The 19,069-nt window shown below is 35.3% G+C and overlaps 1 protein-coding gene across 3 annotated transcripts in view; it reads right to left on the bottom strand.

The window, feature by feature from the left end:
• Window positions 1–248: 248 nt before the first annotated feature.
• Window positions 249–19,069, bottom strand: part of PIK3C2G (phosphatidylinositol-4-phosphate 3-kinase catalytic subunit type 2 gamma) — a 346,938-nt gene continuing 328,117 nt past the window's right edge. For all 3 annotated transcript variants that reach the window (XM_068560099.1, XM_068560101.1, XM_068560102.1), the window contains 2 exons: window positions 9,862–9,987; window positions 249–749 (listed from right to left, as the gene is read on the bottom strand). In XM_068560099.1, coding sequence (XP_068416200.1) covers window positions 597–749; window positions 9,862–9,987 — 279 coding nt within the window. In that variant the 3' untranslated portion in view covers window positions 249–596. The remainder of the gene's footprint in view (window positions 750–9,861; window positions 9,988–19,069) is intronic.

Genomic DNA, 19,069 nt, shown 5'->3' with positions numbered 1-19,069 from the left:
CTGTAGGCACATAAAACGTGAACGCATGTTTGATTTAAAAGACACATTAAATGTCCTTTTTTTAATTTTATACATTGAATTTTACACAATCAATTGGAAAAAAGGTTCTAAGAAAACAATGAAACACAGGTAGAGAATAAATAACTATAAAAGACTGATTCTGATTTATTTTCTTTGTGTCCTTAGTACACCATCATGCTACCTTTTTTTTTTTCTTTAATTTATTTATTTTTGGCTGTGCTGGGTCTTCGTTGCCGCGAGAGGGCTTTCTCTAGTTGCTGCAAGCGGGGTCTACTCTTAGTTGTGGTGCGTGGGTTTCTCATTGCGGTGGCTTCTCTTTGCTGAGCACGGGCTCCAGACGCGCGGGCTTCAGTAACTGTGGCGCGTGGGTTTAGTCGCTCCGCGGCATGTGGGATCTTCCCGGACCACGGATCAAACCCGTGTCCCCTGCATTGGCAGATGGATTCTTAACCACTGCGCCACCAGGGAAGTCCCCACCATGCTATCTTTGATAACAAAAATGTCCTGATCTTGTGGTAGAGAGGCCCCAAAGTGAAAAAAATACAAGTAATGAATGCGTATGTTCACAGCAATGCTTAAATTATACTGTTTCCTAGTGGATACCATTTTTCTTCCTTGAGTGGGACACTACAGAGTTGGATATTAATTGCTCCTACAAAGGTGGTTTTGCTCTTTACAATAAGCATTAAGACATGTCCTTGGAGCTCTGTGACTTCATCATATACTACCTAAAAAGGGAGAGAATAATGAGAATATAAATCAGATACGCTTAAATGCATCTTTTAAAAAATACTGCTTTTAACAAAAATATTTGCACGCTGATATCTTGTACCTTGGAATGGACAGGTTAATGTTAGAATCTTTCATTTCTAACTCTAATTCTGAAGAGCTAAAGTTTCTGCTAACATAAAGGAGTTTTAATGACAGAATATTTCTCTAAGAAGCTTAGAATTTACTCTGATTCCATTAAAAATTGTCTATCCCAAATTTAATAAGACTGTAAATCATCCTCTAGGAATAAATTTAAATACCTGTCACCTTTCAACTGTCCTTGGATTTATTGTGCAACATGGGACCTTGAACACTATCTTTCTTTGTTGAAGGCTAATGAGGAAAGCAGACCAATCTCCATGATTTCCTTGTGTTAATTTAATGTAGTACAGTATTTCCTTCTACATGTGAAGCAGTCACTCTATGGTTACTTTAATTTATTTAAAATTGTTTAATTTTTAGTTATGAAAATATATGCTCATTAAATAAAATATGGGGATGAAACAAAAGAAAGAATAAAAAAGAAAGGAAAGATTTCTATTTCTACCATTAGGAGATAAGTACAGTTAACACTTTGATGTGTTTTTTGTTTTCTATATATAATTACTTTTTAAGAATCTGAGCTGTAATTATGTTGTGTGTATAGTTTTGTGTTTTTCTCTTTTTCACTTACTAGTCATGTAACTATTTTTAAAAAAGAGAGCTGTTCAACTGTGTGTTTTATAACATCCAAGAAGTAAGTCACAGGCATTACCACTGGGTGCCTGCAGTGGTAAAGAAGCTTTAAAAGTGTAGTACTATCAAGAAATTAGTTATACATCAGAGGAGGGGAGAGCTGTGTAAAGACCCAATATGGTTGCCAAGGAAACTCCTTATAACACATTTGGAGGAGTTTCATATGATGATACAAACATGCTTGCTTTTTACAGCTAAACTACAAGATAGAAAGAAGCGTTCTCTATATATACAAAAAGGAATCAGAGGAAACAAATTGAGAGGAAAGGCCTTGGAATCCACTGGGAGGCCTGCTTGGTGTGTATGGATGCAATTTCTAGCCCATCGTACCGCATTTGCCTACCATTTACGAACCCATTAATTTATCAATGAAATTCCATTCAAGATCAATCTGTTAGCTGCTCTGAACAATGATTTACTTATCAAGTAAATAATAATCCAGTCAAGGGAATGAGATACAATATAATATGCTAATCCAGTCTACTCTGCTTCGTGTGACATCTCCTGGCTACCAACTCTTCTAGAATCCTGCTCCCATTCCAGACAGGAGATTACCTTTTAAGTTTCTTAGGACAGCTGATTCAAATTATTCCATTTAATTTATTGAGTTCCCCTGAATAGTAAAGGATTTTAAGGGCTGCCTTAAAAATTTCAAAAGCCTACCAATGTAATTCATCTTTCATCGCAAAGGGATGCTCAACGTGGACCCTGTGAACCACTCTCGTCTCCTGAATGCTTATCTTCCCAGGACTTCAGAGTAAGCGCCTTTCCTTTTCTTTACAGTGGTTATTTTGAACTGTCTAAATTATCCTCCATTTTCCTCCCCACAATACGTTCAGCAGATGAACTCATCTCCTACTTTACAGAGAAAATAGATGAAAGGGCCCTCGAAGTGTTAGTGTGTGTGAAGAAAAATGGAATAGTTCTAAGCATTAGGCCTTTGGAAAAGTCTGGCTTAAGAACTCTGTGAATCACATAAATTAGTGCTAAAGATATAACTTTCTAAGAAACATATCAGTATCAATGATTCATATTTATATAAATCTGTTGTCAACTCCAGTTCTTCCTCCATTTACAATGGGGTTACATCCTGATAAACCTATGGTAAATTGAAAATATTGTAGCCGAAAATGCATTTAATATACCTAACCCACCAAACATCATAGCTTAGCCTAACTACCTTAAACGTGCTCAGAATGTCTCATGTAATTTACTGAATACTGTACTGAAAGTGAAAAACGGAATGGTTGTCTGGGTACCAAACGGTTGTAAGCGTATTGGCTGTCTACTCTCGTGATTGCGTGGCTGACTGGGAGCTGTGGCTCGGCATCAGGAAAGAGTATTCTACCACATATCGATAACCTGGGAAAAGAGCAAAATTCAAAATTTGAAGTATGGTTTCTACTGAATGTATATCTCTTTTGCACCATCGTAAAGTAAAAAAAAATTCAGGTTGAGCCATCCTAAGTTGGGGGCCATCTGAATGTGTTTTCTCATTCAAATATGGTGATAATAATATTTACCTTCTGGCATTGTGAGAAAGAATAAAATGAGATAATAAATATAAGCCTTATTACAAAGCCTGATACATAGTAAACACTAATGAATTACAGCTGAAAAAGATCCATCAAATACGCAAAAAAAGAACAGTTGTTTCTTGGTATTTTGCCTTCCCTGACTGGAGATAACAGTTGTACACAAAATTGAGTCTCCCAGGTATTTAACAAGCTGAAATTCTTTAATAAATGACAGGAATTAATTGCCTTCCTGGTTAAAATACAAACATTTGAACTCCAAAGTTTATATTACTTCATGGATTTTTTCCCCCGTGCTTCATTATGCAAAAGCTATTTTCTTGAAAGTGACTGAGGTTTTATAAACATGTAATCATTGTACATTATAGAAGATATATATATATCTGTTCTAATTGCTTTACTGCATCCATAACGTTGTTTAAAAAAATAAGCGCTTTTTTCTTCCAATGCAATGAATAATTAGTGGGTAATGCTAAAGAAGTACACAGATGATTATATTCTTTGAGTCTTTTCACCAAATGATTTAATATGTACTGTGCCTTAACATAAACAGAACCAAAAATGCACAGCTCTTTTAATTTCACTTTATAATACTTTTTACCCATAGGCATGTGTCAAGTCTTCATTGCCTTCTGACAAACATTGAATTTGTAGGTTTGAAATTGTCACATCAAGTAGAAAAACACTGTTTAGGGTAATTTAATTAAGTAGGATAATATCTAAGAAAGAAATACAATGTAAACTATTATATACAGAATGGTTAAACAATAAGGTCCTACTGTATAGTACAGGGAACTATATTCAATATCCTGTGATAAACCATAATGGAAAAGTATATAAAAAAAGAATGTCTATATGTGTATAACTGAGTCACTTTGCTGTACAGCAGAGATTCGCAGAACATTGTAAACTGGCTATACTTCAATAGAAAAAAAGGAAGGAATACAATGTACAACATACATTGAGTATAACAATATAATTCTGTTTTAAAATAGAATCTGTATTTCTAATGAATCATTAAAAAAATAATGGTTCTTAACCAGATGCCAAAGGTCGTAGAGTAGAAAGAGCAATGGCACTGGAGTCAGAATCCCAGCTCTGCTTATTAAAGGCTGTAGGGCAATTCCAGCAGCGCTCGGACCATCAGCCCCGCCCCATCCTGAGCCCAGTCATGTCTACCACAGGGATTTGCATGGGAGAGGGGTTCTTAGGAAGACTGCTGGCAATCCTGTTGGGAATCACTCTGGGAAGTGTCAAGGTGACAAGTTTGGCCCTGTATCAGAGCTTTAGTATCTGCAGGGTGGATACTAAAGGGACACTTGGCAGTGGTCCTGACCCAGCCACTCTCAGAATATTAGGGAGAAAGAGGGTTATGAATAACAATTGAACGGACTATTTTCATGAAAAGCTTTTTAAGGTGACGCGATGTAATATTCACTTTGTATTCCTCTAAGAGACTTAGATAAGAAGGGGAGTGAGGTTGTTCTCTCCCACTTCCCAGACCATCGCCTGGCTTTGGCAGTTTGAGAAATCCCAGAGTGGCTGATGTAGCAGTACACAGGAAGCAAAGCAGGGGGAGAGGTTAAAAACAAGGTAGGTGCCATGTGATAATTTACTGGGCTCCTTAGAAAGCACATACAGTTGGCCCTCTGTATCCATGGGTTCTGCATCCATGGATTCAGTCAACCACAAATCAAAAATATTCAGGGAAAAAATTCCAGAAAGTTCCAAAAAGGAAAAGTTGAATTTCCAGCAACTATTTACATAGCATTTACATTGTATCAAGTATTATGAGTAATCTAGAGATGATTTAAAGTATACGGGAGGATGTGCATAGGTTATATGCAAATATTATGCCATTTTATATAAAGCACTTGGGCACCCATGAATTTTGGTATCCTCGGGGCTCCTGGAACCAATCTCCCTGCAGATAAAAAGGGATGAGGGACGACTGTATAAGGTGTTGCTAAGAATGCACAGAAATAATTGAGGGATTTGGCACAGAGATGGGGGTCTATATCACAGCTGAGGGGGAGAGAAAGTAAAACCACAGTTAAAACTGGTGCACTTTTTTTGCATTTCTTATAAATAAAGATTTTTATATTGATACACAGCATAATGGGAGAAAAATTAAAATACTGTTAGTGTTTTTCTTCTCATGGCTTTCTAAATTCAACCAGCTTCCCTGTCAAATTTGTTTATATGATGATCATTACTATTAGTCACTTATCCATACACTAATTCACATTTCCTCTCATTTGGGTTATGTATAAATTGGAGTGTGCTACGCATAGACTATGAACTATTGTTTTTGAAACAATTTTAAATGTGTTCAATGTATAAACAGTGTGTGTCCAAGCTACAAGTATGGGCTGATGGAGAAAAGTATTGCAGTGATTTCTAATCAATGGGCCATGAATGTGTGGGACTCAGAATTATTGCAAGCCGTGAGACAATTTATGGACACAGCAAGCATCATAAAATAATCTCCACACATGTGCATTTACTACTGGTTTTTATAGTACATATAGCTTGAGATAAATAAAACACAAATTTATTTAAACTCCTGGATTGTTAGTGGCTTTTCATCATTATGTGTTTCCTTAGATACAAATGCTGAAGTACAGCATGCAGTCTGAGAAGTTTCTTGATATTCATGTAGGGGGTCTTATACCCAGAACGTAAGGAAACTAGGGATATATAGTTGGGAGGTGTATACCTCTAGCTGTTGACATCATGACAAATAATAAAATGTCAAAATATATTTCCTTACTAAAATATCTATTATTTGAATATATATAAATGTTTGATAGTTTTACATTTTATACAGTACACATAAAGTGTCACTTATAAAACTATCCCAAATATTTAATTCCACAAATCTTTTTAGAAGTAGCTAAGTTTCAAAGATACTAAGAAAGATAAAACATTTTCCTTGTCCTCAAGAAGTTTTCAATGTACTAGAAGAAAAAAGTCTGTGTAGGAATAAATAAGAGATGGTAAATGTGGTGTAAGAGACAGGGAAGAGAGACTGGTTCTCAGAGTCCATATTTGAGGTAAACCTCAAAGTTGGCAGAGAAGGGCAGGAGGGTGAACAGCTACATGAGCTCTATCACAGAGGTCATAGGGATTATTCAGGGAATGACAAGCTGTCTGATGTGACTTGAGAATATGACTAAGTATGGGGCAATGGAAGGGCATGAGCAAACAAATGTTCCTTACTTATTGTTGTCAAAGGTGCAAAAGACATTTAACATAGGAAGAATTGCTTTTTCAATAAATGGCGCTGAAATAACTGGCATTCATAGGCAAAAAAAGTGAACCTCAACCTAAACCTCACACTTTCTTCAAAAATCAACTAAAAATGAATAATGGACTCAGATGTAAAATGTAAAACTATAAAACATTTAGAAAAAATATAGGAGGAAATCTTTAGAACTTAGTGCTAGGTGAAGAGTTCTTAGACTTGCCACCAAATATGCAGTCTACAAAAGAAAAAAAATTGATAAACTGGGTCTCATCAAAATTGAAAATTTTTACTCTGTGAAAAACCCTGAGAAAAGGAGGAAAAGTCAAACTACAGACTGGGAGAAAATATTTGCAAACCACACATCTGACAAAGGACTATTATCCATAGTATATAAAGAATCTCAAAAGTCAACAGTAAAAATGAGTAAAAATGCAAACTATCTAATTAGAAAATGAACAAAGACACAAAGAGACATTTCATGAAAGAGGGTATGCAGATGGTAAATAAGCACATGAAAAAAATTCAGCATCATTAGCTACTAGATAAATGCAAATTAAAACCACAATGAGCTATCACTCTATACCTTTCAAAAGAACTAAAATTAAATATAGTGATAACACTAAATGCTGGCAAAGATGTAGAGAAATTGGCACAAACATTGCTGGTGGGAGTGTAAAATGGTATAGAAAAGGAGTTTGACAGTCTTTTGAAAAACTATGTATGGCATTACCATATACCATATACCCCAGTAATTACATCTTGAGCGTTTGCTTATGTTTACACAAAAACCTATATATCAATGTGCACAGCAGCTTTGTGTGCAATAGCCCCAAGCCAGAAATAACCCAGATGTCCTTTAATTGGTAAACAGTTAAAGAAACTGTCATACCTCCATGCCATGACTGCTACTTAGCAGTGAAAATGAACAAACTATTGATACATGCAGCTACTTGGATGGATCTCTAGGGAACTATGGTAAGTGAAAATGTAACAAACTGTATGATTCCATTTACATAACATTTGAAATGACAAGGTTATAGAGATAGAGAATAGATTAATAGTTGCCAGGGTTTGGGGATGGGGCGTTAGAGGGAGAAGAGTGTCTGCGGCTATAATAGGGTAGCACCAGGAATCACTGTGATGTAATGTTCTGTACCTTGACTGTGGGGGTGATCACACAAACCTACACGCGTGACATAGATGCACAGAACTAAACATGCACACATATACATAAGAACACATATAAAACTGGAGAAATCAGAATAAGGTCAGTGGATCGTATCAATGTCAATTTCCTGGTAGTGATATTGTCAGCAGTCAGGCAAAGTGTTACCATTGCAGGAAAGTGGTTAAAGGGTATTTGAATTCTCTATATATTATTTCTTCCAACTGCTTGTGAATCTACAATTACCTCAAAACAAAAATTTTTTTGAAAAAGTATATAAGGATGATATTGGTCCAGAGACAACTCAGGAAAATTACTGAGTCAAATTTGAAAGGCTGTGAATGCCACACTTGGGATTTTGGATATTATTCAGCAGGCAGTAAGGAACATTTGAAAAAAGTTAAGTAGGAGAATAATAAATATGAGTAGTTTTTGACACCTTAGATAGAAATTTGAATGATTTAATTGAAAAACACAAGATAGGAGGCTGATAGGAGGCTATTATATTAGCGAAAGTTGCAAGGCCTTCAAACAAAGAAGTAGCGATGGGACACAGAGGAGAAGATGGATTGAAGAGGCAGGTGGCTGCACAAGTAGAACTGACAAAACTTGGGGATTAACTGGACTTGTGAGTGAGGGAGAGGGTGATGTCATTAGAAAGTTTCTTCCGAGGAGATGGCAAACAGAGTAGGAAAGCCTGGTTTAAAAGTGCGTAGGAGGCATCCTAAAGGGGCTCTTTAATAATCAGGTAAGAGTATAGGTTTAAAGCTTGGGAGAGAAGCCAGGGTTTGAGGAATAAATTCAGATGCAACCTTCAAGTGATAAATGAAAAGTTATCAACAAATGAAAATTTGTAGATACATAAGATGCTTTTGAGTGTATATATCAAGAGATGAGGGTAGGTCATGGAACTCCAGCAAATAAATATTTTCAGAGGAAGAATGGCAATGAAGGAAAATGAGAGAGTGGTTAGAGAAGATAGAAGGGAATTAAGAAAAGGTAGAACTCAATGAAGTAAGTCAGAAACAGAAAAACAAATACTGTATAATATTGCTTATATGTGGAATCTAGAAAAATGGTACAGATGAACTTATTTGCAAAGCAGAAATAGAGACACTGATGTAGAGGACAAATGTATGGACACCAAGGGGGGTAAGGACAGGTGGGATGAACTGGGAGATTGGGACTGACATGTATACACTACTATGTATAAAATAGATAACTAATGAGAACCCACTGTATAACACAGGGAACTCTACTAAATGCTCTGTGGTGACCTAAATGGGAAAGAAATCCAAAAAAGAGGGGATATATGTAATACCTATAGCTGATTCACTTTGCTGTACAGCAGAAACTAACACAACATTGTAAAGCAACTATACTCCAATAAAAATTAATTATGTTGATTAAAAAAAGAGAAAAGGTAGAACTTAAGAAGCAAAAGGGAGGTGTAAAGAAAGAGGAAGCAGTTAACAGTGCTGCCGTCTAACTGTTCCGGAGAGGAGAGCCTGATGGCTCATTGGATTGAGCAATTAGGAGTCTTTTGATGCCATTTGAATAAAACAGCATCAGTCAAGGTCAGAATCCACACTGCAGAGGATTAAAGGGCGAGAAGGAAGTGATGAACCGAGAGCAGGAAATGTGTTAATTTTGCAGAAGTTTGGAGGTGATAGCGAGGGAAAGAAAATTTGGATGCTTTAGAAAGGCTGACTTGAAGGGTTTATTTTGTTTTGTTTTTTTAAGATTTCTGAGTTGAGGATCCAGTGGATGAGATAGCCTTAAGAAAAGGTGAGCAAATAATTAAGTGAGCAAGGTATAGAGGAGATGGGAAAGGATGGAATCAAGAGAATAAATGTAGGGTTTGCCTTAGAAAGAATTAGGAGATCAGATGTTCAAATCATATACTACAAATGAATTAGAGAGCTATATAAAATATAAATTAACTTCAATGTAATTTGTACTTTGTACTTCTTTATTTTTTTCAGTGTTTCAAAAGAGATTTTATAAAGTTTATTGCTATACACAGGTTAGACTATGATAAAGTTATTAGGTAAGGAAAACCAGGTAAAGAAAAACTTGTTAGAGAAAATGAGGTGGAGTCAGGGATAATGTTAGTAGGTGAAACAAATGCTGTAAAGTCTTGGGCTCTTGATGGAGGCTAGCCACAATTTGAAAATTGGTTCATAAGCACTTTGAAAGCAGTATCTGTATTTTCCAGTTCCTATAGCATCAAGAACGGTGATGGGCAGACAGTGGCTATTTTGGGAAATGTCTTCCCTTTATGGAATAATGCTGCCAATTACTGTAAATTTTCCATATTTGGTCAAGCTGAAAAATGGCAAGAAAAATACAAAACGACTGGACAAGAGTTGACTCATACTTACAATTTCATTGTAAGTGGGGTCGGTACATTTTGGAACAGATTTTGTTTTCCTCCTCCGAACTTCACTGGGATACGGTAAAAGATAAAATTCAACATGTGCACTGGGCGTGGAGCCATCTGGGAGATGCTGCAAAGGAAAATGGTTATAAATATTAATGTGCATCACTATTAAAGAAAACAAGTACACAGCTACTAAATTTATCTAGACCAAAGGCAGGATCAAGATTTATTACAGTCACTGTTTATCAGAAAATAAGAGAACAATCAAAAGAAATACATCATTGCTCAAAAATAATCCCAAAATACAGTTTAAAAGAGTAAAACTGTCCATCTTAAATTAAGTGTTGTGTCAGAGAACTACATTTAAAAGTCCATTAAATGTGATTGGCTTTAGCTTTTTATAGTAAAAACTAAATTTGCATTTTTTTTTATTGGAGTATAATTGCTTTACAATGTTGTGTTAGTTTCTGCTGTACAATGAAGTGAATCAGCTATGTGTAAACCTATATCCCCTCCCTCTTGGACCTCCCTCCCACCCATCTAGGTCATCACAGAGCACCGAGCTAAGCTTCCTGTGCTTTATAGCATGTTCCCACTAGCTAAATTTGCATTTTTGACAGAAATGGTCAAGAGATGAATATAACCCACAGGCACAGCCAGGAACTGAGTGCCTCAGGAGACTGTACACCACTTGAAAATAAATAATTCAAGTTTAGCACATAAGATGTAGCATTTAATGATATGTAAATGCATATTATATAATATCACATTTTCAAACAGAAAAATATCAATTAGACCTACAAGTTTAATATATTTATAAGACTTTAAGAGTTATAATAATTTTATTATCTAAATTATCCTAAAATATATTGGATAATCCTTTTAAAATTGTGTCCTGTGGAGGTCCCAAAGTTGCCTAAGTTGCTGCCTGATGGGTAGATCAATGATGTCAAATGAGTAGATCTCTGGACCCCCTCTCTCTAGTTTATCCTAACACCCCTGCTCCCCCATCCTGGTTTCAGAATGTCTCTCTTCCTTTTCCACTTTTTTCTTATGGATATTTTTATTTCTTAATAAATTTGAAGAATGAATACTCTGTTTTAAAAATTTGGAAACCACTGTACTTCAGAGAAATGTGTTCTATCTTTGTGACCAAATGGAGAACAAATTGTACTAAAAAACTATGCATATCTAGTTTGATAAAATGAGAAATGCTTGTGTAATTTATATTTAAGTGGAGATTTGAAAGTCACAATTGAGGAATTAAATGGTTCTCTTGGTGAATACATTCTAACTATTAAATCAGTAATTTCCAACAAATATTTTTATATTCTGAATCACAGCGCCATTCACATGTAAACATCCAGTGCCACCCCCAATGTCGTTAGCTTTAATTTTACATCTTTCTTTGGCATTCAAAAAAGCATACTGGAAAGTAAGAAAATGTGACATATATTATTATAGGACCAACTTTTATTCCATTCTAATTTACATGGTAAAAATTATGTCATTAGGAAAATCTGGCTCTTTATTATTATTTGCAAATTAGATAAAGTGCATCTGGACACACCCACATGTCAAAACGCTAAGATTGTCAAACCTGCTGCTTTAGATGGTGCTCAAGGTATCCCTGTCCCACGCAAAACCCTCCCGCAGGAGGAGCTCTGAAATGTATCAATGGCACAATGGAATTTTCTGTGACACAGAAAAAAACATTGCTATTAATATTTGAGAGTTGATTTGTGTGTGTGTGTATGTGTGTGAGAAAAATGAAGGGAGAAAAGTGTTTTTGCTCTGTGTAATTGTCTCTCTTTTCTACCATTGGGCACTGGGCTTGAGGATACCATACCTATAATCATTGTATGTTTCATCTTAGTGGTTAGAATCATGGTTCTGGAAAAGGACTTTTTGGTTGCAATCTGGGCCTCCAAATTTCCCAGCAATGTGGCTTTTGGTAGATAACTTTTCTGTGGATCAGTTTCCTAACCTGTTACATGAGGATAAAGGTGATATCTGTCTCAAGGCATTCAAAAAATTAAATAAAATAAACCATGTAATGTGAGTATAGTGCCTGAAATAGAGTAAGATTCAATAAGTGCTTGTTACTATTTTTATTTTCTATAAATTGAACAAGAATACACTACATGCATTGATTAGACAAGATATGCCTAATGTACTATGACATTTATGAGCAGGGTTTCTCAATCTTGGCACTAGTGGCATTTGGGGCCAAATGATTCTTTGTTGTAGGGGGCTGTTCTGTGCATTGAGGATGTTTAACAGCATTACTGACCTCTACCTACCAGACTGCAATAGCACCATCCTCCCAGTTGTGACACCAGAAAAGTCCCCAGCCATTGCTAAATGTCCCCTGGGGAGCAAAACTGACCCCAGTTGAGAACCACTGATGACTCCCAAATAAGAATCTGTAATTCATCCTTAGGATCCCAGCCTAGTGACCTGTAAAGAGTTCTACAGGTACCTTATACTCTAACCAAAATCTATCTTCTACCTTTCCTCACCACTCCAAAACAGATTTTTTCAACTTGTTAAAATTGCATTAAATGATACAATATCATTTCTCCAGTGTCTCCCTTATCATTGATTTTCAAATCCAAGTATGTACCAAGATCAACATCCTCCCTTTTTGCCCTAGCTCATCTGCCACCACAGATCTTTATTTCCTGACTTATAATTAGATTTTAATTACTTTTTTATGCCCCAGTCTTCCCACTTCATTCCTTCATTCATCCTGTATATCACTGTTGCATTTAACCTTCCTGTAAAGCAGCTTTTTTTTTTTAAATAAATTTATGTATTTCTTTATTTTTGGCTGTGTTGGGTCTTTGTTTCTGTGCGAGGGCTTTCTTTAGTTGCGGCAAGCAGGGGCCACTCTTCATCGCGCTGCGCGGGCCTCTCATTATCGCTGCCTCTCTTGTTGCGGAGCACAGGCTCCAGACGCGCAGGCTCAGTAGTTGTGGCTCACGGGCCCAGTTGCTCCGCGGCATATGGGATCCTCCCAGACCAGGGCTCGAACCCGTGTCGCCTGCATTGGCAGGCAGATTCTCAACCACTGCGCCACCAGGGAAGCCCTGTAAAGCAGCTTTGATCCTGTCACTTTCCTTCTCAAAACATTCAGGGAGTCTCCACTGCGGTAGAAACTCCCAATCACAGAAGGGAAAAAGTATTTTGTATACCAGCCTTCACCAAGCATTTAGCAATTAAAGGTTTGGGCTTCTGTTTCCAATTAGTGTCTGACAAGATCCTTGAATATCCTGTTGTTTTCAGAATAATAGAACAATTTAAGTCAGGGATACATTCGATCTGAGCAGCTCACTTAGTCTGTCCTCCGCGGCTGTAAATGCAGACATGGATTTCTTTTTAAGAGAATCCTTTCTCCCCCTATAGCAGCTGTCTTATCAACACTTTTTTTTTTCCTCTTCTTACTGGCACTGTATCCTGATCCTTAAAGATCTTATCTAATTTATTAAAGAGATCACTAGGTGTCTTTTCATCAATACATTTTACTGTTTGCCCTTATGTTTATGTGAATTAAATTTTATTTTTAAATGATTAAATAGCTCCTACTTGTCCATCTTACCCCAGAATTTTTACTCTGGTTGTGTTTTAGACCTTCACAAAGACTTAACACTTTGACTTGAAGAGTCATAAGGCTTGGGGTTACAGAGTTCTTAGTCTGAGGCTCAATCTAAACAATGAGAAGTTTCCTTATGTCACCCAGAGGCTGTTTTTATTCACGGTGGACTGAGGTCAAGCAGCACTACCACTTTTTTTAGAATTCTGGCTAATATTTTTACTGTGCTCAGGTGATGTGAAGTCATCCAAATTTGATTTTTTTTGCTCAGACTAACTCAGACTTATATATTCTAGATTTCCTGTTAAAATGCTTATCATTTTCTATGTTTAAAAATGGTTTTATATATGTGTTAGCTTCCTTATGAGATGAGAAATTATTTAAAAGGAAAATCCATGTCTTGTTCCATACCTCCCCTCCCCCCATATTTGCTTTGTGTTTTGCTCCATTGGTTACTGTACTCTACTACCTTAACCCCACCCTCATTTCTTTCTTCCTAAGCTTTCAGTATGTTTCTGAATCTCCAATTAAAAATTTTAAATCCTCACTTGAGATTGGGCTTTCCTTTACCTTATTCGTTTCTTTCTTTTCATAGCTATGTCTTCCTCACAGCATTCTTTTCTTTTATAGGAGTCCTGTCCCTAACACAGTACTTGGCATATAGTGAATACTCAATAAACAGTTATCAAATGACTGATTAAATGAGCTATATATTCATAGTGCCTAGCTCTTTGAAAGTACTTCGTAAGTATTTGCTGAATCATCATTTATAATGCAATATAAAAACCAGAAGTCTTCCTAACTTCCTAAGATTTAAGTAATTTCTCTTACCTATTGCAATATTTCTTATTGTGACCAAACAATAAAAAGCCCACTGCAGGGTAAAAAAGATGTATCTTGGGGTCTATTTCCAAGGTCTGTCCTAGGTGCTTACCCTGAAGTCTAAGCTGTTTGAAGGCATCTCTCTGCTAGAGCTGATCTTCTCAAGCACATCATTGCATCAGGAATATATGTGTTAAGTTCTGTTTGTTATGTCCAATATCTTAATGCTCCACTTCGAAAACTTTGACTTTATCTCACCTCTCAGATCATGTTACACAATTAGATGCTTACTACCTTTTCTTACTCATTTTTTCTCCAACTGGAGCTAGACTGAATTTGTAACATAATTACTTGCACTCCTTCTCAGAACGAATCCTTGGTCACCATTTCTTCCACCTGGAGACTTGATCTGTAATTGCTGTCCTCTTCCTGAGACCGTGTTTACTCTTCTGTGATAGTCCTCTCCACCTCTCCAGACTTCTCCCACTAACTCATTAAAAATCTCCTTAACAAAAAGCACAGTGGGTTATTTAAATCTCCTTCTAGGAGTTAATGATGACCTGACAATTTCTTGGGGGCTTAATATACGGTGAAGTGTGAACTAAAGTCATATTTTTGTGCTACATTCCTATGCCCTCTCTCAACTTCCTATAAGTTTTCCCCTCCATGTCCTGCTTTGTGGAGTACATGGAAGAAACAGAAAGAGGTACATTCAATTTAATTGGAGGAGTGCCTTATGGGGACCTTTGTGTGGAGGCAGGGAGCTGGACCCACATTAGCACCAAGCACTCCCTGCAGAGGAAATAAATATGTCTCATACATGTTTACTACTATACTATTTTTTTTCACATATCCGTAGGTGCTTTTGTTAATACAATTTTATAATTTAAAAACACTACTGCATTTATAGTAGTTTTAAAAATTATTTTGTATTTCTTAAATTTATCAGATAGCAAAAGGACTTAAATGACATCTGAGAAATCAAATTTTTTTTCATTTGTTTTGTTTGTTTAAAGAGAGGTCCCTCTAGTTGAAAAGCCTTAGGATATTCTTAGCATTCACTGGTGGAAGAGACTTCTCTCTTAACTGAAGAATGAAATATAGGGGATTCTTAGCTAGATTATTATTTTAGGTTATAAACATTAAAATTATGTATATTAGTAAATATTCACAATGTTGACGTCTAAATAATATTGTTAATAATTAAATATACCAATTTTCTGCCTTCATTTCTTGCCTCAGTTTGCACGCAGCATTTCAAATGGTTTTCAATGCTACTTTTTTTTTTTATGATCAATGAATGAAAGTATCTTGAAAATATGGTTAATTTATCAAAACTGAGAAAAAAAAAGTAAGCAGTAACATGTTGGTATAAAGACAAAGCAGAATATAAGTTGTTTGTAAAGTAAATAAAACCATCTCACATTGTAGGGTATGCCAGCAACTCTTTGGTATTTTCATATGAGTATATGAGAAATATATTTATTTTTCATACATAGTAGTTATAGCTACCACATACTGAATATTTAATTTATTTAAAGCACTCTCTTAAAATAATCCTTGAGCCAGTATTGTCTTTATTTTATTTAAGAGGTTTTTCTATAAAGCCTATGCTCTTAACCACTACCCTACACAGACTCTCTACAAAGAATGCAAAGGAAACTGTCAGATTCAAATTAAGAGCACTTCTAGATCAAATTTTATCAGGAACGTGATGAAGGTACATGGTTTAAAAATATCAGACACTTTGGAAACGTCTGTAGATTAATTCAGAGTTTAATTGTATTTAATAGGTTATCTTTTTTATGAATAATTTATGAGAATTTTCCATCAAGTTTTTTTTAACTTAAATGTTTCCAATCATAGGATAATATAGGCTTTGGAAGAACTCAACCGACAATGATTAAAATATGATGGGACTATCAAAACCTGAGGTCTATGCCAGAAACAAAACAACATAATAAAAAAGCATTTTCCTCATCTATGTGCCTGCCAAATTTCAGTTCTGAAACTGAGGCTAGCCATCATGAAGAGGGTCTTTTTATAAAATGACAATGTACAACAAAAGTACGGAAGTACAATAAAAGTGTTTCTGATATGTGGTTTGCTGTATGCTTCAGTTAAAGAAATGGTGGAATGGTCTTTCCAATCTTTCTGTGTGTTAATGCATACAGAATGGGATGATTTAAGGTATTCATGAATTCAATTAGGATGGTCTGCTTCATTTCACACCAATTTAAGCCTTTAATAGAACTTTTATCATCAATAGGTGATTTCCAATAATTTTTTAAAAAAATCAGCTCAAAAATCAAACTGCCATGTGTCTAGCACTTTGGATGGTCTTGGAGAGGACACAGAAAAGTGATCAAAATAGTTTCTGCTTTCAAAGAAATAACAAATTCTTTGGCATGATCATCTGGTGTTTTATATATATATATATATATGTATATATATATATTTAAATTTTAATCCTCAACTTGATGTAGTTAACAACCAAACAGAAGTCACAGTCTAGTAGATAGAATTCCTTTTCTGACTCAATACATACAGATTGAATTGCTTCTAGAAGTCCAGAATTCTAATTATGGCTCCAGAATTTATCACTGAAATGTCTTGTTTGAAAAGTTTTTCCATTTCTTAATAACATGTAACAAGTAAGGCATTAAACCTCATTTATTTTTCACAGTCTACTCAATAGCAAATCCTGAAGAACTGTTTGTAAGTTAACTGGTAATTAATTTTTTTTCCTTTTTTCTTTTTCTTTTTTGTTTTTTTTACAATTGCACTGAACCACTCTAAATGATTGCAAATTTCCTAACCCTTAGCCTCTATCCGCAAGTGCTGAGAAAATTGTACAGATAAGAGACAGAATATGTTTTGTTAGAGATTGCTGAGGAATTGTGAAGAACAGATGAAATACTGGAAGATTAGCTTTATGATATTAAATTTGATAGTATGGGAAAAAGATGGATTACAAAAAGCAGAAACTAGTAATTTAGAGGTAAAATATGAGTTTTTTACCCATATACCTCAAATATTTGTCTTGATCGTGTCCAACTAAACAGTTTTATCATGATTTAAATAAAGATATAGATATATGATGTACAGGTGTTAATAATCTGAGTGTTATGGCCAATATGCTGGAACAGATCATCAGGACTGAGTTATGAGGGGCTGGAAGGATGAACTATATCTAACAAAGTTGAAAACAATAGACTGAATGTCAGGTTCTTCTTTTGGGAAAACTCACTCTGCAAATCCAGGGTATGAAATTCTTGTTGCTTTCCTTCATTGGAATATGTATTTTTCTTTTGTTGCTGAAGGGTATATTCCCTGGCTATAGAATTCTAAGTTGACAATTCTTCTCTTTCAACACTTTAATGATGTTCCACTGTTTTCTCACTTCAATTTTTTCTTGCCTACATTGTTTTATTGTTCTCCTATATGCCAAGTATTTTTCTCTAGCTGTTTCACTATTTTTTCTTTGTCCTTGGTTTTTAGCAGTTTGAGAACAATATATAAATTCATGCTTTACTTTGAGTTTTTCCTTTTGGTACTCACTAAGGTACTTAAATTTATAAATTTATGTCCTTCACTAAACTTTGGAAGTTTTTGGCCATTATTTCTTCAAATATTTTTCTGCCCCTATCTCTTTCTTCTGTCCTGGGAGTCCAGAAAACAAATGTGACCTAATGTTAGATCTTTGGGTATTTTCCCACAGACCCCTAAAATTCTATTCTTTTTTCCAATCTTTTTTCTCCACATTCTTTAAATTGGATCATTTCCCTTGATCTATCTTCCAGTTCACCAACCATTCCTCCCATCATCTCCATTCTTTTCTTGAGTCCCTCAAGCAAGATTTTAAATATTAGATATTTTATATTTCAGTCCTTAAAAGTATATTAGTACTTTTAAAATGAAGCTTATAATTAACTTTAATATAATTAATAGAACATGAAAATAACATAATATTAATATAACATTATATTAGTTTCAGGTGTACAACATAATGATTTGATTATGAAGTCTAGTTTACATCCATCACCACACAGAGTTCCAAATTTTTTTTCTTATGATGAGTACTTCTAAGATCTACTCTCACCAACTTTCAAATACACAACACAGTATTGTTAACTATAGTCAGCCTGCTGTACACTATATCCTCGTGACTTATGTATTTTATAACTGATAGATTATACTTTTTGACCACCTTTACCCATTTCACACCTCCCCCGACCTCTGGCCGTCACCAATCTGTTCTCTGTATCTATGAGTTTGGTTTCATTTTGTCTAGATTCCACATACAAGTGAAATCTAGTGGTATTTGTCTTTCTCTGCCTGACTTATTTCACTAAGCATAATGCCCTTAAGGTCCATCCATCCATGATGTCACTAATGACAAGATTTTCTTCTTTTTATGGATGAATAATATTCCATTGTGGGTCTATACAACATTTTCTTTATTCATTCATCTTTTGATGGACACTTAGGTTGCTTCCACATCTTGGCTATAGCAAATAATGCTGCAATAAACATGGAGGTACACATACCATTTTGAATTAGTATTTTCATTTTCTTTGAATAAATACTCAGAAATAGAATTGCTGGATCATATGGTAGTTCTATTTTTAATTTCTTGAGGAACCTCCATACTATTTTCCATAATGGCAACACCAGTTTACATTTCCACCAATAGTGTACAAGTGTTCCCTTTTCTCCACATCCTTGCCACCCTTGTTATTTCTTGTCTTTTTGATAATAGCCATTCTATGTGTGAAGTGATATCTCACTG

Source organism: Eschrichtius robustus, chromosome 13 (assembly GCF_028021215.1).
Source record: "Eschrichtius robustus isolate mEscRob2 chromosome 13, mEscRob2.pri, whole genome shotgun sequence".
NCBI lineage: Eukaryota > Metazoa > Chordata > Mammalia > Artiodactyla > Eschrichtiidae > Eschrichtius > Eschrichtius robustus.
This window is presented reverse-complemented; position numbering and strand designations above follow the sequence as displayed.